General features: G+C 48.4%; 1 protein-coding gene across 1 annotated transcript; it reads right to left on the bottom strand.

Annotated features, from left to right (window-relative positions):
• Positions 1-10215: 10215 nt before the first annotated feature.
• LOC123041083 (uncharacterized) lies at positions 10216-15054 on the bottom strand. Its single transcript, XM_044463782.1, has 8 exons — positions 14318-15054; positions 12934-13230; positions 12620-12787; positions 12353-12526; positions 11473-11598; positions 11222-11347; positions 11024-11095; positions 10216-10738 (listed from the first exon to the last, which is right to left on the bottom strand). The coding sequence occupies exons 1-8, from the start codon at positions 14725-14727 to the stop codon at positions 10684-10686; spliced, it is 1428 nt and encodes a 475-aa protein (XP_044319717.1). The 5' UTR covers positions 14728-15054; the 3' UTR covers positions 10216-10683.
• Positions 15055-16732: the final 1678 nt, after the last annotated feature.

Genomic DNA, 16732 nt, shown 5'->3' with positions numbered 1-16732 from the left:
CTACGTCCTCCCTGTCTCTCACAGGGCTATGATGGGAATCGCAGTTTTAAAAACTATACCGTCGAGGGATCTCAGCAGGTGCGGTAGTGGAAGAAGAAAACGAGTGCAGCATTCGACGAGGAGCCACATGTACCAGAAAATGCTGGGGTCATGTGTTTCTGAGCGAAATTTTCCATCTTCAAGTTTCAATATCACGTTACTAATTTGCCGGTGTGATTATAGGAGGATGTATTTTTTTAGAAAAGGAGGAAGACCCCCGGCCTCTGCATTTGGATGATGCATGCAACCATTTTATTAATTATTCATAAAAGACCTTACAAAGAGATACAACAGTAAGTCCGAAGCCATCATCTAGGCAACATCTGTCGCTACTCCTATCCAATTGATGAAGGGATGCTGATAGTCTGGACTTAATACCACAGATCTCTCAACCAAGCCTAACATCTAAGAGCTGAGGCCCCTACCAAGCCACTTGCCGTGTATGGGGCACACACCGGTCCGACGCGCTCTTAGTGGCGGCCGCAGCCAACTACCACCACTCCATCTTCAGAGCTATACTGACGCATCATCCTTGCCCGGTCTAGCTCCCGTCGATGCCACCACGGCGCCCAACGGCACCACTTCCCTGAGCGTGAACCGATGAGCACGTTGCGGTCGCCCCGGTACACCTCAGCACCATGCCGCCAAGTATCACCAGCCAACACAACTTGAAGTCTCTGGAAGATCTGTCGTGCGTAGCCCTGCAGACCAGACATGACAAAAGGTAGCACCTGTTGGCCAGGCATGACTTGACATCTTCACCGAAGCTCCGTGCAAGACGAAGCCGCTCCACCTCCTGCCTCTGACTTCCAGCGCTACTACACAAATGATGCTCCTGAGAAAAACGACATCGCATTGCAGCCATCGTCCGGTCTGGAAGACCAGATCCTAGGGTTTCTCCCATAGCAGTACGAGTGGGTCGACAGTAGACACACGGCGATGCCTTCATCAAGGTAAGGACGCAGAACGCCATCATTGCCTGTCGTCGGCTCGGTGTTCACCGGCAACTATGTCTCCCCGACTCGCAGACGGTACTAGATGACGGATTCGGAGGTCCGAACACCCAGCCTGAGGCCGACCACCTCTGACGAAGAGATGACCACCACCGTCGGCTGCACCGCATCCAGATCGGCGGCCACGCCGGGCCGTCGCCACCCCCCGCGCCATTCGCTAGTCACCAGATCCGGGATGGGCCCGAGCCGGTCGGACCAACGAGCGCGCCGCCACCCAGCCATGGGGTCGCCGTCCCGGCCACGCCGCCCCCTGTACATCCGGCCAATCCCCACCAGCACCATCGCAGGCGCTGCCGTCGGGACGTCGCGTCTCCATGGGCCGAAATGGGGGCCGCACCTCCGCGGATCTAGGCGCCCGCGCCACCCATGGATCCAGGGGAGAGGGGAGAGGCCCTCCGCCGCCGCGTCGCACGCACGGGCTTAGCCCGACGCCGACCACCTGCGGCGGCGAAGGGAAGGACAGGAACGGGGCGGGTCGCTGGCGGCGGAGGTTGGCTCCTCCCGTGTCGCCCGCGAGGCGGGCGACGCGAGAGGCGAGGGGGGCGACGCGAGAGGCGAGGGGGGCGACGCGAGAGGCGAGGGGCACCCAACAATACGTGTGTATTTGCAGGAATGTAAAAAACAAGATATATGTCTTTGGAACCTTATCTTTTTTTTTATATCTCTCCCTAATAATAATAAAGCACGGATTGACTTTGTCGGGTTCACCGTCACAATACGCTTTTTCCCATGAGTTTACGCCTTCAATTTAAATTTAAAACATATACATGAGGTGGTACTAATTCAGGAACCACGTCGTATAAAAAAGACGATTCGTTTCCTCGATCCTTCTTTCGTCCCCAGCAGCCAGTCTCGGTTCGCATAGGCTGGCCACCCCCGCCTCGGCCTTAGCCTATCTATTGCCCAAAACAGCATCATGGCCCAACTACAACCAGAGACGAGGTAAAAATTGCCATGAACTACCGTGCTCCCCTTCTCCCCCTATCTCGCGCTGCAAGGGCATGGCCCTGCGAGCGGCCGCGACGAGGCCCGCGTCCTCCAGCCTTTGCTGCCGCCACGGCCACCTTCTTCCGGCCGTGGGCGCGCTTCGCTATGACCTGTCCGCCGCCGCCAATCCTCTCCGGCCTCCTCAGTATCTTTGTCAATCTCGGACGAGCTATTCCGTGATTTGGATGGACAATGGGAGGCCGTGTCCTCCAACACCAAGCAGTCTCGAACGAGCTATTCCCTGGCCTTTGATCAGGAGCGCGCCGATCAGGAGAGCTGTAGCGCTACCATATGTCATAGACACGGAGCCAAGCGCTACCATTCACGACACAAAGGCACAGTTCAGAGGAGACAAGTGGGCAACAAACACAACCAGAAAATACAACTTGTTTGCTATAAGGAGCAGTCCTCGGCCGAAATCTCCATTAGATTGCATTCTTGGACCATAAGCTCCATCAAAGCCCGTCCAAATTACTTTTTTTGACGCAACGTACAATGTCGCCGTCGAGTTCGCCGAAGGAGGAAGTGCCGAGTTCGCCGGAGGAACAAGACCATCTGTCCAACCGTCCAATTTCGCCTGCTTCGGCTACACGAGAGGTAATGTATTGCCTTCATATTCACTGGATGGAATCCCCTGTTTGTCCCCTATCTCTTGTCTCCGATTCTGTTCTGTAGCATGACTGAAATAAGTGATAGTACTTAATTTATAAAGCATGAGAAAACTGATGAAGGATGGTTAGTACAGCAACAAAGTTTTGTAAGCTCAAATTTGTAGACTGATTTAGTAGTCTATGTGATTGCTACATGCAAGTCAGTTTAGAGTTTCTGAGGGGAATGGCCTGGTCCATCTTTTCTTGTGATCTGAATTATGATGTAGGACATGGCCACAAGGGTTATTTCTTCTGTTGGCAAATAATCTTAAGACTTTTTCCCCGGGTGATTCGTAAGACAGATTACCCTACACAATTCACAGTTTTATATTTCTTATGCATCTAAATATATCTGTAACTGAAAAAAATCAGGTTCCCGCAGGTTTTGACTTGACTAACAAATTTAAGTGAATTTGTTATTCCTTTTTGTGCTCTTCTTTTTATTACTCAAATAAATCTGTAATTTAGCCAGACTAACATCAATGGGCTGCAGGCCATAACTATGCTAGCTTAACCTGAATTTATAAAAGAAAATTTACCAATTCGTTTTGAAAATATCTTAGGCATCAAGTCCAGCAAGTTTGAGATGTTCACGGAAACATGTCGGTTTCAGGCAACTATAATTCAGGATTCTTTGGCAAACTGTAACGTTTCAGCCATTCAAAAGCATTGCCCATGATGTTAATATGTTGACTAGGGCCCTTTTGTAGAAATTGAAGTGTGGCATCTCTTTTGATGATTCAATAGAATTAAGTGTCTGGAGTCACTTCATATTCAGAATTGCCCTGCCATCCATGCAATAAATAAAAAAGTGATTTGGCTTGGTTTTCATGTCTCTTCTGTGTATGTGCGTGCAGATGGCAAAGGCGTCCAATCCAACTCAGGTGGAGGCCAAGGAGGTTTCAGTTTTTTTTCTTCAACACGTCTATATTTATTTTCTATATCCAAGGTGGCACTAATCTTTGGTAAATTTGCAGAAAAGCCCCTCACTTTTTATAGAATCAACCCGCAGTCTGTATAGAATCAACCCGGAAGAGAAATAAAGCCCACGCCGTCCGTCTCCCACACACGAAGCAAAGCAGTTGATTTTCTCTATAAAATCCCACATCACTACTTCACAATTAATTTAATCAGTTCATATGCGTGCGCCTTGATGATTCTAACAAGAGGCAATGGAAATCAACGGAGGAACGAATCCAGAGAGATGTGCAGCGAAGGAACCAAACAGAACCCAGAGAGATGTGGAAGAAATTGGGATAATGCTGATAGAAATTGGCCTGCTAGCGAAGGGAAGGGCCTGCTCCGGGCAAAGGAGAGGACGGCCGGAGGGGAGCAACCCTGGCCTTGCTCGGCCACGAGCTTCATGGTGGGGCGGCGTTGTGTCCCTTGTCAGCCGGTGGCAGCTGCTATGGCACCTCCATGGCGCAAGCAGGGGAGGCGAAAGCAACGGCTACGCCGCCTCCAAGATGCAAGCAGGGGAGGCGAAGGGCACAGTAGGAGAGGATGGAGCAGCGGATGTTGTGCTCGCCGGCAACGGGCCCTTGCCGGCCGGCTGCAAGATCTTGGCTACCAACGGAGCCACTTCACACCGCGGCACCGCGGCCCTGCAGCCCCCATCGCCACCAGCCACCCTCCACAGGGGGGAGAGGGGCTACACCAGCACGGCACGCGGGGGGAGGGGAGGAGGGGGTGGGGCGGGATCACGGCAGCGGGCGCATCCCGGGAGGGGAGGTCAGGATGGACTTGGCTTGGCGAGAGCAGGAAAAGGAGGAGAAAAGGAACGGGCATCTGATGAAGTACGTGGGAGAGAGACAACGATGATAAGGTTGGAAGGGGACAACGGTGCATGGGGATCCCGATTAATTTTTTCAATGGAAGAAGGATCCCCATTGTGTTAGATCTTTGTCGTAGCAGTACATGCATTTGTTTGCTTCTCCAAATCTACATGCACACAATTTTTCTTCTTCTTGAAGTTGGATTTGCATCCGTTTGTATTTTTTTATGTATACTCATACTGACTAGATAGGCCAACACACACGACGGAAATATATATGCCTGGACACCCAATAAAATAAAGTAGATTTCTCGCCTTAGGATGGACAACATTCAAACGTATTGTGATTGCGTGAGTATTAAGATCACTATCGGCTAGAGTGGGGAGGAGGATAAGTAGCAACACAGATGGGACGCCATGCGTTGAAATAAATGATGTACATATTGTGGTCTCGAGTCATAATTATTGGGTTAGGAGAGTGTGGTATTTTTTCCGTTGCAACGCACGGGCTCTTTTGCTAGTCTCTCCCTAATAATAAAGCACGGATTGGGTCTCCGGGTTCACCGTCGCGGTGTTTTTATAAAAAAGTCCATATAGATTTTTGACCAGCAACTTCAGTCTGCACAAGCCGCTAACGAGGTGGTACTAAAATAACGTACATGTCCGATTTTTCTTTCCGGCACGTTCATGGGCCACATGGGTCGAGCTGGGCCTGCCTTTCTTTTCCCTTGTTCGTTGGAAGAATTGATCAGCGAAACAAAAGTTGATCTCGATTGGAGTTCGATCCCAAGAAGCTCCGATCTGGTGAAGAAGGCAAGAACCTACTGAGACACGCACAGCTTTGCAACTCAATTCTTTACTCCAAGTTGTCTATCAGCAAGTTTTGAAGTTGACTATCAGCAAGCCTCGATTCTTTACTCCAAGTTTCATTGGTTTATATACGTTTTGAAGTTGACTATCAGCAAGCCTCGAGGACCCCAAAAGCAAAGGAGGGAAGGAAGGAATGAATCGAGAAAAGGGAGGGGCATGCAAGATGCAACGGGTGCACATGCTGTGATTGCGGGGCAGCAATGGCGGGACGAGGCAGGCGGCTCAGCTCGATCTGAGCGATTGATTGGTTGGAGCAGAGGAACGCCGGCGGCGGCATGGCGCTGATGAACGGAGGCCGTGGTCATGGCCCGAACGGCATGGCAGGGAGCTCGAGGAGACCGGCGTCCTTGACGAAGTGGCGGCATGGCGTTGAGCAGGGGCGCAGCAAGGCCTCCAAAGGAGAGAAGAAGATAGGTGGCGCGAGCGGGGCGAGGTTGGGGAGGAGGGGAGGGGAGGGGGGAGAGAGAGAGAGAGCCGAGCCACTGTGGCTGCTCGCCGAGGCTGACGGCGATGAAAGCCCACACCAGCAAGCCGCACCGGCCCTTCCTCTCGACCCTGCTGCTGCCCGGCGGGTCAGCGGCGAGCGAGGTACTAGCAAGGGTGTTGTTTCTCCCGGAGACGGCAAAGAAGTGCTCCGAGGAAACGTTCATTTTGGCCTAAGTGGAATTTTGACCGTGTCTTTTGCAGCATGGTCTTCTTCCAGTATGCATGGCATAATGTAACACAGACCTCCCAAATCACGACAACTAGCTGATACTTTTTTTATAAAGTCATGGAGCTATTACTGTACAATGCAAATGTTAAGTTATTTTTAATATATATTGGTTACCTCTTTTGATGCAAAGCATGCCCTGCTTAATAAATTATGTAGCTGCAGGCACAAGTTTGCCACATTGTCATTCATAGCGGAGACCATTATGTTTCTTATCATGGGATGGACGAGGTGAGCAACAATGCATGCATGCTTCCTCTAAAAAACAATGCATGCATGTTGCCACATTTTCTTTTCTTTTTTCTTTAGAAGAAAATGGTCACAATAATTTAATCTGTTATTTAGTACAATATATCTGTAATTAAAAGAAGACACAGATTTACATTATTGTGCAGAGTTTTGGTATCTGAGTTAAGAATGAATAATGAGAATAGCTTCACTGTTGTAATAGTTCTCCCCAGATTTTTTGGTAATTCAACTCATCCAGTAGCATGATCATTTTGTCATTTTAATCTTTTATCTGTGTAATTTGATTTGTAGGAGATTTATATTCACGATACTAGCAAAGGGGTAGACATTAGGCAAGAAGATAGAAGGTACTATTCAAAGGATGAAGAACTAATATCTTAATTTTTTAAGAGGACCTAACGAGTTAGTATGTGACTAACTGTCTCGTGGGTTGCATAGGGCTCCGCCTCCTCCTCCTCCTTTAAGAAAGAAAGTTAGGGTTCGTGCCTCTCGCCGGCGCCGGCGCAGGTCCGCCTCGTCTCCGGTGGCCCTAGGGCCATGGAGGCGCGGTGGATCCTGGCAAGGGCCGGCGGGAGGGCTTCGTTTTTAGTCGTTTTTTCAATCTTGTTAGGGTTTGTGTCCTATTCAGGTCTCCCCGCCTAGCCTCCGTTCCGACGGTGCGTCTAGCATCATTGGTGGGCGTGTGGAGGTGTGTCTCTGGCAGATCTATCTTTGGTGGATTTGCTCGGATCTCGTCGTTGTTTGTCTACATTCGTGTGCCTTCGATTTGGATCCTTTCGATCTACGTTATTTTTCATCGGCGGCGGTTGCTGTTCTGGGGTGCTGGTCTTATGGGGCCTTAGCACGACGACTTCCCAATTGTCTACTACAACAAGTTGTGCCCGGCTCCGGCGATGGAGGGGCGATGACGGCGGCGCGCCTTCGGCTCGCTTCGGTGCTTGTAGTCGTCGCTAGGTGGTCTATGATTCTGGATGTAATTTTTATTTCTGGTATTCATTGTACTGCCATGATTGAAGATGAATAGATTGGAAATTTTTCCAAAAAAAAAGAGTTAGTATGTGACTAAATGGCTTTACATTAGCTACTATTTTTTAAAAAAGATGCCATGTTGAAATAGAGGTTGTAGCCCGGTGAGAAGGTGTGTGATATTATTTTCTCTGGCTGCAACGTATGAGCATGTTTTCTAGGCGGAAGAAGATATAAGGTACTATTCAAAGGATGAAGAACTAATATCTTTAATTTTTTAAGAGGAACTAATGAGTTAGTATGTGACTAGATGACTTTAGATTAGCTACTATTTTTAAAAAAAATGTCATTTTGAAATAGTGGTTGTAGACCTCTCGGAAGGTGTGTGATATTTTTATTCTCCCGTTGCAATGCACGGGCATTTGTGCTAGTAATAATAAAGCACAGATTGACTTTGTCGGGTTCATCGTCACAATACACTTCTTTCCGTGAATTTACGCTTTCATCTTTTTTCACCTATATTATTTCTTACATCCGAGGTGGTACTATTCGTCTGATCATGTGGACCCTGATTTGACTTGGAGTCTGCCTTAACTAACGCCTCTGATATTCAGATAGAGACAAGGGGGCGCGGGTGAATCCCTTAACTAACGCCTCTGATATTTAGATAGAGACAAGGGGACGTGGGTGAATCCTGCGGAGGCAGAGGAGCGGCGGACGAGGTCACAAGGAGGCATACACCAAGGCCGATCCCATCAGGAAGTACATCGACCGCCGTCACCTCTCCTGTGAGCGTCCGGGAGCCCCTCCTTGGCTCCTCCCACAAACACATAGCGGCGTCTTAAGCACGTCCGCCGCTCGCTGCCGCGGATGTTGCAGCTGTTGCCGCCGGCTGGTCGTCATCTCCCTCATCGGCATCCCAACGAATCCATCGGCAACAGCCTTCCTCTCTTCGATCTTGACGTCCGTTTTGTCCGTCGTTATCCGCCCCCCTGCTCCCTGAGACGACAAGGAGATGGACGCTGCCGAGGTCAGGTCAAGTGCGGCAAAGCAGACCAGACCCGATCCAGCCCCATCCTCCCTGTTGTGGCAAGGAGACGGGCGCTTCACAGGCGAGGTCGGGCCCGACGAAGTAAGCTGTATCGATCTCATGCACGTACCAGTCGAGGATGAGCACGGAGACCTTGCATCCATGGATGGGGTTCAGTAGTAGTCGGCCCCTCATCATTCGCGAGTACATCCATACCGCTTGAAGGTGCAGCTGACATGTACGAGGGTGCTGACGCTTGACGGAGACGAGAGAACAGAAGAGGCTGCTGCCATCGAACCCGGTCAGAGCATGTCATGCCGACCCACGAAAGCAGGCTGCCATCGTTGAACCTGGCCAGCCACGATAGTGCATGAATAAGGGCGCCACAATCGAACCGGCATGCTGCATGTGTGAAGCCGTGGAGTATCAAGGTGCAGGCCAGTGTGCATTGTGTTCACCCCAGGGGTAAGGCTGGGCGATGGAAGCTGCCACGCTACAAGATGCACGTTGCACATCCGCGTGGCGATCATGCACGCATATGCTCTCGTAGCCAGGTGCGGTCGCATGAGCTCCTGGCCGGCGTAGATATACAGCGAGCATGCATGTAGTACGCACAAAGCATCAGCATGTCTGACAATTCTTTTGTCGGAAGAGCCTGACAAATAGTTGTAGCTCCTCAACTGATCTATGTCTAAAGTTTCAAAGCAAGGATCAATATGCAAGTAAAAAAATTTAAAAAATCAAGGATCAATATGGCAGCTATATTACACTGCTAAAGTTTCAATTTACTCTGACCGATGTTGCGTGTTTGTCCAGCTGTTTTGTAGCTAGGTACGGACAGGCAGGTCTCATGCTTAGGCATTTGACACGAACGATGGAAATTTAATGCAGAAACTCGATGAGACCATGACTAACTACCGTCACATGAAATTACTGCATTATATTGATCATGCATGGCTACTGAATTCTTAAATTTATTTTATACCCGTCGCAACGCACGGGCCTTTTTGCTAGTAGAACACAAATACATATTTGCTCAAATTTTGTATGTTCATACTACATACAACAATATGTACCCCGATATCCTTTTTCAAAAACATACACATGTGCGTTTGATCATCTGAAATAAGTCGGCTGCTGCACAGATCGCAGGGTCATCTAGGATTTTTTTTAGTTGATCGTTATAGATTAATTCTCTGTGCTTCATTTAGTGTTCAGACCAAAAATGCATCCATCCCGCACTAAGTCATAAAATTCTCTAAAAATATAGAGAAAGTTTCAAAAACAAAGAAAAAAAGTGAATCAATTTAGTAGAAAAGTACTCTATCAGATTCGAATCAACGACTTACGTCTTAGCACGAGATTACTCTACCACTAATTTAAAAAGCCCTTTATCGGATTTGAACCGATGACTTATGCCTTACCATGGCATTACTCTACCTCATCAAGTCATCATATGCTATCCTTCAGCCGCGTCGGTTCGCACGCACAGTTTGGTTTGGGGCTTGGGAGCTAAAAAAGGCAGCCTTTTGTTTCCGGTGGTGCCAACAAAAGGAAGCTTTCGCTCTATCACTGTCCCACTTCAAAAATAAAATAAAATCTGGCATGTACTAATCTCAAGGCAATTCAAAATGCACATGCCTGTACTTAGTAACCACATAATACAAAGCTCAGGTTGGTACAAAATAATCACCACTTATTCCTATCACCAGAGTAATGCAACTCTCTCTCGAAGAAAAACAACAATGATGTACAACTAAACAGGTAAGCAAAACCCAATGAACCAACTGAAACTGAAGATATCTTCCATTAGTCCCTGTTTGGATCAGCGTTTTCGTATCAAATACCTCCGTAGAAAATACATGCCTCGCTCGGTCGTTTCGTTTCCGGCCGGAAATTGCTCACTAGCCGGTAAGTTACACCTGTAAAGAAAACACCTCCGTATTATTTTACACCCAATCCAAGCGCAGCCTTACTCTCTCCGAAAGAGACGCACAGGTCTCAGTGTCATATGCAAACACAAACTGTTTCTGTTTTGCTATTAACTACCAAAAAAAAAAAACTCAGTGTGTAGAGTAGAACTACAAGGATTCTTAGATCATGCATCAGCAGGTCATAACAGCAGGGGGATTGACCCCAAACCTACTCAACCAAGGAAAGCGCTTCAATGTACAAAAACTTCCTTTTTCTTTATATGATCTATCTACAGTGTACTCAAGTTGCAAGAGGAAACCATAGAAGCGCTTCAGTATAGTGTACTCAAGTTTGCTGCGTCTGAAGTATACTCATCTAATCTACAGTGTATATCTGGAGTGTATGTATCCAATGGGAATCAACAACATCTGGATGAGGAGCGTCGTTCCAATCCACTTCCGCTCTCTGGTCAGGTCAGGTCAGGTTGCCTGGTAGAAACAGTCGACATCTGGAAGAGCGGCAGCAATCTCGTCCCTGCAAAACAGCTCACATGGTTCAGATCTGCTGCCACCAGACTAACCAACAGGGGAAAGGCAACAAAAATGATATCGGATTGGGAAATAAGGATGGCCGTTGCTACTCAAAATAATACAGAATGTCAAATAATGCGCAACATCTGAAGTGCTCCGGTTCCAGCATAATTTGGTTTGTCGCAACCATGATAAGGTCAGCCATTCCAGGTAGAATAACAGCTTGATTAAGCATCCTAAAAGTCGATATATGGTAGCTGAAAATACCGACATAAATAGGAAAACTCACATATCTTCTTGTGCTGCGCCTCCATCCGGAACAACTGGCACTTGTCCTGCCACTCCATTCCCAGCAGGGTTCCTGTGTTTGCAACACTTCCAGACTTGAGCATTTAGGAGCTCACAAATGCAAAAAATATCCCTTATTCCCGAACTTGTAATATTTGAAATATACTGGTGTAAGGTAAAAAAAGAGAGGAAAACTCACATATCTGGTTGTGCTGCGTCTCCCACCGGCACACCTAGCACTTCATCCGGCAGTACACCCAGGGCATTTGGCACATGTCCAGGCCCTGCATCCGGGACATTCGGCCCATGATTCCCAGCAGGGTTCCTGTATTTGCAACACTTCCAGACTTGAGCATTCAAGAGTACGCAAATGCAAAAAAGAAAAAGTCCCTTATTCCTGAACTTGTAATGTTTAAAATACATTGAGGGTAAAAAAGAAGGAAAACTCACATATCTTGTTGTGCCGCGTTTCCATCCGGCACACCTGGCACTTGTCCTGCCACTCCACCCGCGGCATTTGGCATATGTTCTAGCCCTCCATCCGGATCATTCAGCCCATGATTCACAGCAGGGTACCTGTATTTGCAACACTTCCAGGCTTGAGCATTCAGAGTTCACAAATGCAAAAAAGGGCCCCTTATTCCTGAAGTTGGAACATTTTAAAATATATTGACTAAGGTACGGCGTAACTAAATTAGTGCACCAAAAATAAACTAATTCCATGAATTGAATTCATGAACAACAGGGACACTCGATAAGTACCCAAAAATATAAAATAAACCAAACCAACATAACCTTAGTGAAACATAAAATGAAACCAGCAGCTTATGGAGAGAATAAAGGCTAGTGATGTTTAGAGAAGATGGTATAGGCCACCTAGATACACAACAAAGATTCAAATCAGTAGGCTAATGTGTAGCCATGTCACTAGAAAGCATATGACAACAACAAAGCATGGAAATAAAATTCTGGGACTGACATCCTAAATGGATGATGATGTTGGAAAAGGAGACTAGTCCACAAAGTCAAACAAAAGAGAGCTTGTCTTCACCATACTTTCGACTACTCACAACCGTCGAACAACTCTCAAATTAACTACCACGAAAACAATCAGCAGTTGACTAGTCTCAGAAATGTCGAAAATAAAGAAAGTCATAAGGGCTTAAAAAAATGTCATGCAACATTTCCACCATAGCTAACAGTAAAGATTCTGCATGTGCGAACACCACACATGAGATACTATTTTAACAGAAATTATATATCTATGTTTACACTGTATAATAGGACAACATAGAAGGAAGCATAAAACAACCATGCACTAAATCGTTACCTCCGATTGTAGGAGATATAGGGGCCCACGTAAAGCCCTGCTCCGAAGATGAAGTGAGGGACCTGAGGATTCCAGTTTGATAAAAGCAGCCTCACTGTCTCAGGGTACCGGAATCTCACAAAACCATATGCCATTTCATGCGGAATATATACAGACAAGACTTCCCCATAATGGCTGGATAAAAAACATCACGATAATATTAACATAACAACATAGCACTTGGAGCTTTATTTAAAGGGCCCAAACACTGAAGTTACAAGACAATACCTGAAATAGATACGAACATTTTCTTCAGTGCATATTTCTATACTTTGAGCAGAGAAGTTAATATAAATCTGGTGAGCTTCACTATCAGCATCCATCACATTTGGATTGTAAGGTAAGTAACCCAGGTAGTGTGAAACATTCTCCAACAGGATTGCATAATATCCATAGCTGTTTTGAAACATCGAACATATAGAAAAAGAAAAGAGACATGTCTCAGTTTTTTACGGAAGGTAAAGAGATGTGTCTCATTGCTAATTCAAAGTGAAAAAACAGACAGCTAAAAGAGAGATATTAGAAATGAGTTCATAGAAAACCTGTTATAAACCACACAAATAGTATGAAGACGCTCGAGCAAACTCATTAGGTGACCAAGAGTCCCATCCCATCCCACTTGCCGAAGCATTATGCCCAACTCAGGGCGACTCCATGGCAAGTGCTCTACTGGAACTTGATATACATCCGGCACATGCAGAAGTGCCCTGATTTGCATCTCTATCCTCCCAAATAAGTCAAGTCCATGAGAGAACAAACAGTCTGAACCATACTTGCAAGATCCATCAATGATGTAGGAGCGGCAAGGCTGGTCAGACATCCAAGCCATTTTCTGTTTCCTGTTCCACAGAGAACATCACGGGAAGTTCAAAAATAATAAATTGCTATAATAATCCAGAAGAGCAATTCAGTAAGAAATAATAGTCTGTATTCACCAGAATTTCACGCTGCCGATTTTGCACTTCAAAAAATTGAAGAACAAACAGAAAAGATAGGGTAAAGTAGTAACATATCCACAACCAAGAACCATTCTAGCCAAGAACCTCCAGAGTTCCATCAAAATCAGTATTGATGCACCAGCTAATCCACATTTGACCCCGCAAGAACTCACCAAGCTAAGAAAACCTGGAATCATGCTTCTGTGCCCCTAAAGCGTTAATGTACACACAGGCGGGAGCAGAAAGAAGGAAAGTAACATATTCGTGACCACGAACTATTCTAGTCCCCAAATCGTCTCCAGAAGTCAACCAAAATTGGTACGTTGTACTATTTGATATACTCCACAAATTAACCCCGCAACAAATCATCAACCCAAGAAAACTTGGGATCGTGCTTTTTGTGCCCCTAATCCTAATGTCCAAAACTCTTGTAACTCTGGCCGGGATGCAGAGCAGCACGGGCGGGAGGACCAAGAACCATTCTAACCAAGCAACCTTATGCAAAATTCCACTAAACTTGGTACTGCTGTACCATATACTCCACAAAATATCCCCGCAACAAATCATCAAGCCAAGAAAACTTGGGATCGCGCTTTTGTGCTCCTAAATCCTACTGTATATCCGAAACTCTTGTAACTCCGGCCGGGAAGCAGAGCAGCACGAGCGGGAGGACCAAGAACCATTCTAACCAAGAAACCGTACCATATTTCCACGAAAATCGCTACTGTCGTACGAAATGCAACTCAAATTAACTCTGCAAGAACTCGTGAATCCAAGAAAGTTGGAAAGATTCATCTGCACTCCTGAATTTTAACGTCCAAAGGTCTTCTTACTCCGGGAAGAAGAGCAGCGCAGGAGGGGAGGGGATGATCAAGAACGAAACACCATGCCCAGAACTCAACCAAATTCGGTAATGTTGTACTACAAGATACGCGCTCCGCAGATAAACCCAGCAAGAAATCATGTGTCAAGATCGTAATGTACAAACCTGGTCTTTCTCCACTCCAGGAAGGGTTCAGCACACCGAGGAAGGGGGCTGTATATGATGCCCGCGCAAGCTTCTCGCTCCGGGAAGGGTGAAGAAGAGGGCGAGGAAGAGGACGGTGAGGCGGAGGCTGTATATATGACGCCCGCGAGCTTTCGCCTTTGAAAGGAGGCGGTAGGCAACCTCGAGTTCGCAGCATTGGGCCTGGGCCTGGGCCTGTCCGGTACGCCCAAGGCATGACTTAAGAAGCCCCTAGCAGCATTGGGCCTGGTGCTGGAAAGGCCTCCGCTTGGCCCACTAGTCCTGGCGCGCCGCCGCCTCCGGTGCGGTGGGAGCCGCCGGAGAGAGAGGGGCGAGGGGAGGCGTCGGCCCAGCCGCCGCAGTTCCGCATTCCCCGTCGCGGTGGTTGGCATCGACGCCGCCGACCTTGAATTTCACGGAGGGGGCGGCGACCAATCTCGCCGTGGAGCGTCGCTGCGGAGATGCCCGGTGTCGAGCGGAGCGACGGAGCTTGGTCGAGGACAGAGTAGCGGCGTTGCGGATGCTCGGCCTGGATCAAAGCGACGGAGGTCGGTGGAGAAGAGAGAAGCGGCGGTGGATGCGCCATTGCGGTGGCTGGCGCGCCTCTGCAGGAGTCTCGTGGTGGGTCATGTGAGGAAGAATCGCATGCCTTCAGTCAAGCAAGCAGTGGGCAAGTCCAATCAATAAGAGAAAACCATTGGAACTAATCCCCGGCATCATTTTAAGGGCATCTCCGTCGCAAATGTCTTCTGTTCCCTCCGTTCCTAAATATAAGTTTTTTTAAGGATTTAACTATGAACTACATACGGATGTATATAGATATATTTTAGAATGTAGATTCATTTATTTTGCTTTGTATGTAGTCTCTTATTGAAATATCTAAAAAGACTTATATTTAGAAACGGAGGGAGTATATATATGTGCGGACATGGTCCGAGGACATGATGCTTAAGGGAGTCATACAATACTAATCACAAAGTATCTGTTTGGTTGTGGTGATGCCAAAGGCAGGTTAAAGGTGTTGGTGTCAAGTGTTGAGTATAATGTTTATTAGGAAAGACGAGATAGACTAGGATTTGTTCTGGCTTGTCTTGTACTCCAAGTAGATGATTGTACTCCTATATATATGCCCATGAGGCTCAAGCAATACAACGAACTATTCCACCAAATCCCTCTCTCCCTTCTAACATGGTATCTATCGCAAGTCGATCCTAAACCCTAGCCGCCGCCGCTTCCGCACCCGCGCGCCGCCCCCGGGGCGGTCGGCCTCCATGACCGCCGCCGGGGGCCGCGCCGCCCGTACCTAGGGTTCGTCCGCCGGACGTGTTGGCCGACTGCCCTAGAGAGTCTTTTTTCCCGATCCTTTGATCCTGGTTTTCTCTCTCTCGCCGGTCGTTTTGATCGGCGTCTATTTTTTGGTTTTCCGGTCTATGTGATCCGGTTTGTGTCGCCCAGCGCCGCCGTCGACCCCGTGCGCCTCTACTCCAACACCGGCGCGATTGGTCGGCTTCTTCACCGACTCGGCGGCCTCGCGCGTTGTCGGCGCGTCGGCCCGCCGGTCGCCCCGACCTGGCGGCCTCGCGTCATGCGGCGGCCCTTCACCGCCGCCGTTCGCGCGACGTCCCGCCCGTCGATCTACGCCGGCCGTCACCGCCCTGCTTCGACTGGGACACCTGCATCACCCCGACCCGGCAGCCTCGCGCCATGCGGCGGCCAATCATAGCCGCCCTACCGCCCGCCGCCGCCAGCTTCATCTCGGACTCCGTCGCCACCACGCCTCCACCGAGCGGCGTCCCCGACCTCGTGCGCGATCGGATTGATCACCCGCTCGCCGCCGCGATCCGCCTCATCTACGCCGCGCGATCGACCTGGCCCGTCGGTTGCACGCGCCTCCCCAAGTCCCGTGAAGATCGTCCCCGAGTTCAGCGCGCCTCTCCACCGATCGAGTATCGGGCTGCCGTTGCGTCGCCCCGTCGGGCCGCAGCGCTGCCGCCCCGTGGTTCTTCTCCCGGCTGCACCGACCCGCGTCACCGCTGCGTCGCCCCTTCGGGCCGTTATGCTGTCTTTTCAGTTTTGTCACGTTGGTCTTTACGTGACTTGTACTTTGATCTTTATGATATAAATGATACACGTATTATCATACATAAAAGGTATCTGGTTGAGAGGACAAAAAGTTGGTGCGGACCATGCATGTGTGGGATATTTATGGTTTGGTATCCGGTTAGGAGGAGAGGGGGACCATATATGTGCGGTTGGGAGAGAGAAGAGGGGGAACATACATGCGATTGGTCGAGTGCATGTCCGGACTCCGGCAAAACCCCCACGTTTGTCTCTAGGATACCTAAATCTGTATGTCCGGACTGCTAAACGAACATATACAGGTCCCTGCTGGATGGC

Source organism: Triticum aestivum, chromosome 2B (assembly GCF_018294505.1).
Source record: "Triticum aestivum cultivar Chinese Spring chromosome 2B, IWGSC CS RefSeq v2.1, whole genome shotgun sequence".
Lineage (NCBI taxonomy): Eukaryota > Viridiplantae > Streptophyta > Magnoliopsida > Poales > Poaceae > Triticum > Triticum aestivum.
This window is presented reverse-complemented; position numbering and strand designations above follow the sequence as displayed.